The 3,300-nt window shown below is 54.1% G+C and overlaps 1 protein-coding gene across 1 annotated transcript; it reads left to right on the top strand.

Annotated features, from left to right (window-relative positions):
* Positions 1–89: 89 nt before the first annotated feature.
* On the top strand, positions 90–3,007 carry MONBRDRAFT_13124 (uncharacterized protein; the record flags this gene model as incomplete). The annotated part of the gene is made up of 3 exons (XM_001751024.1): positions 90–177; positions 1,705–2,075; positions 2,558–3,007. The coding sequence occupies 3 exons, from the start codon at positions 90–92 to the stop codon at positions 3,005–3,007; spliced, it is 909 nt and encodes a 302-aa protein (XP_001751076.1).
* Positions 3,008–3,300: the final 293 nt, after the last annotated feature.

Here is a 3,300-nt window from a genome sequence, read left to right as displayed (position 1 = left end):
GGAAATGCTGGAGCGGTGTCGGCGGTACCAAGCAATGATCAGCAACATAAATACATTCAGTACCATTACGACGGTCCCATAGCGCCGCCATGACCCCCGCGCCAGGCCCGCAGGCAGCCCGACCGCCATCGCGTCAACAGGAGCGCGGGGAGGAACCGCGGACCTTCCGCGAGCGAAGTCAGTGACAAATGACTTGTTCGTTGTCAGAATTTTTGTCAGAATTTTTGTCAGCCGTTGATGTGTGTTATATGGTTGTCATCATGGCGCGTGAGGCGCAGTCAATAACTTGTTTTTGTCAGACTCGGTTTCTTTCCCAAACAAGCCAAAAACACCTGCAAACGACTTTTGAAGAGCTGGGCTTTGCGCATCTGGAGAAGAAAAAATTTTTTCTGCGCTTGTTGTCTGAGACAAGTTATGGTTGTTTGATGCATGCGAGCTGACTCGTCAAAGATTCAGCTGTAACTCGAGAACGCGAACGAAATGAAAATGTCAGACTGTTTTGGCAGTCGTCGTGGCAGCGTCGTGGCGCGTCACAAGTTTGGTGTTTTTGGAAGCTCCTCTCACCTCACCAACGCTCATGGTCATGCTGCTAACTCCATTCGTCAGAAAAACAAGTTACATGTACTAGGAATTTTGACTGCGCCTCACACATTTGTTTGTGTTTGATCTGTCTGCCCGTGCCACCAAAAACATGGGCGGGATAGTGCCCGTGCAAGCGCTCCTACTGGGGATATTGGCGTTGTGTCTCGTCAGACAGTTGCCATGCGCGGCGGCGGATATGCCTTGCGTCCTCGATGAACGGGGCATGGGAAGCTATCGGTTCCCAGAGCTGCCCCAGCTCAAGGGTTGGGTGGCTTCCCAAGAAACACAGATTGTGGCCATTGATGACCATCGAGCCGGCTTGGCCGTGGTTCAGCGTCATCCTGTGACAGCGGTAAGCCCTGCTTATGGCATTTCGCGCTGGTGGGAGCACGCGACTAAACTCACGATCTTGATCTTGTGAATATTGAATCAACTTTTGCTCGATTGATTGGGTAGACCTGTCCAAAGGGCCGGGCCACTGTCACACAATACGTGTGTGACAGAGCGCTCACTGGAGTGCAGCCCCGCGGCGCCGAGGGCTGGCTTGACCCGTGGTGCGTGACAGTCCAGCGCCACGAAACGCAGGCTGCCTGTCGCGCCGAATGGAGCAAAATGCCATGCGCCACGAACCAAGTCCCCGTTCCTACCCCTGAACAAGCCGCATATCAGCGTCATGAGATTATGGGCGTAAGTTTGACGCCGAAACTATTGCATTGACCTTGATCTTTTCATGAGGAATATCGCTGCAGATCCTGCCTTCTGTGTGCTCGCCGCTTGCTTTTGAACGACTCTTTTTTCTCCGCTTACCCAAGACCTGCCCCGCTCTGGCTTACGTCTTGACTTGGCGGCGTTGCTTGATCGCATGGTAGTTGACACACTTTAACATGGCTACTTTTGTGGAGGACGGCGATCCAGCTTGCAACCCCACCAACTGGAATGTGGGTGTCCATAGCTCACACGCCTCCCTTTTTGACCCCACACGGCTAAGCATCTCCAATTGGGTTGAAAACTACCGGGCTGTGGGTGCCAAGCACGCCGTCCTCACCGCCAAACACGGCTGCGGCTTTTGACTCTGGAATACCTCGACCACCTTGCCAAATGGAACGGAGTATCCCTTTGCAGTGGCACGCAGTTCCTACCCAAGCTTTCAGCGCGACGTCATTGCCGAATTTAGCTCCACCTTGGGGGCAGCCGGCCTGGGATATGGCTATTACTACAGCACTGGCAACAACTACTTTCTCAACCGAGATGGCTTCAAGCGCATTGGCAACCCCTTACCAGGCCAAGTAGATTTAACTGACGAACAATACAATATCCTGGTCTTTGAGCACGTCAAAGAGCTGTGGACGCGCTTTGGATCGCTCTTTGAAATCTGGTTTGATCATGGGGTCTCGGCGGATCAGGATCAGCAGCTAGCCGCATTGCTCAAGCAGTATCAGCCCCAAGTCGTGGGCTTCAACGGACAGGGGATCATGACCAGCCCCATCAAGTTCGTACCAAACAAACCCGCTGCTCGATGCGCTTTTTTGCTTCACTCTTCTTGACTTCACCTGCGTGTGGGTTTTGTGCTGGTCTTTCAATTGTGGGTGAAATGTGCCGCTACACTGCGTACTTTTCTTACCTGTGGTGTGTGGGCACGGAAAGCGGCTTGGCTGGTTATCCCACTTGGGCGACGGGCTGCTCTGTTGTCCAAGGCGATCCAACTGCCAACGACTACTGTCCCGTTGGGGGTGACACCTACGTACGTCCAGCGATTGAACAGGGCATCCTGACGTCTTTTCATCTCACTCTCGTGCTGCATCGCAATGAACACTCCTAAACTTTGAACCCTGCAAGTGCAAAATGGCCATTGGTTTTGGCGGCCTGGATTTGCTCTTCGCTCCGTGCAGCAGATGGTGGAGGTGTGTTGGAGCGACGAGTCCTTGACCGCGGTCATCTGATCGCACTGACAAGTCATCTCACCACTTCGCGGCAGGTGTATCACATGACGGTTGGCAACAATCAGGTGCTTGAGCTGGACTTTGCGATCGACGACACGGGCAATGTACCAAGTGATGCCTCGGCGGTGTACCACGCACTTGGTGCATGGACTCGAGCGTGCTACGGCATGCCAGTAGCCAATATGAGTGGCAACAGTAGCTCAGTCTTGCTGACCTTGCCATCGCCAGCCACTCCTGTTGATCGATTTATCTTGCAGGAAGACATTGACTTTGGCGAGCGTGTGCGACAATGGCACATCGATGTGCAGGTGGAAACCGGTGACTGGATGCCCTTTGCCAATGGCACGGCCATCGGCCACAAGCGCATTGTCCTGGGCTCGGGGCCAAGCAGTTCGCTTACTGCAGCCCGCCTAACCGTTGACTCGGCCGTAGCTTCGCCCGTCATTCTCGCCTTTGCGGCTTTCAAACCCTGTCCCGATCCCTAGTTGTGCCACCCAATCGATGGTGCACCTGGCGTCGTATTGTATCGGAATTGATTGGTTATCAATTCTCTCAACCCTGTTTAACAATTCTCTCAACCCTGTATTTGATGCGATCGAGCATGATCGCGGCCTGACTGCCGGTGCCAATCGGCTTAGCTGAAGCTGGACGACTCTCCATTATCTCTTGACATCTGGGCCCGAGCGCGGGGCGTGCGTGATTGCGGCGACGCTCCGAGCTCCACGTTTTCCCTTGGGTCGGGTGGCCATGTCGCCCAAGCGCAGTGCCAAGACACAGA

The sequence above is a fragment of the Monosiga brevicollis genome, genomic scaffold (assembly GCF_000002865.3).
Source record: "Monosiga brevicollis MX1 MONBRscaffold_83 genomic scaffold, whole genome shotgun sequence".
In the NCBI taxonomy this organism is placed as follows: domain Eukaryota; class Choanoflagellata; order Craspedida; family Salpingoecidae; genus Monosiga; species Monosiga brevicollis.
The sequence above is the reverse complement of the archived record's forward strand: the minus strand, read 5'-3'. Positions and strand labels throughout refer to the sequence as shown.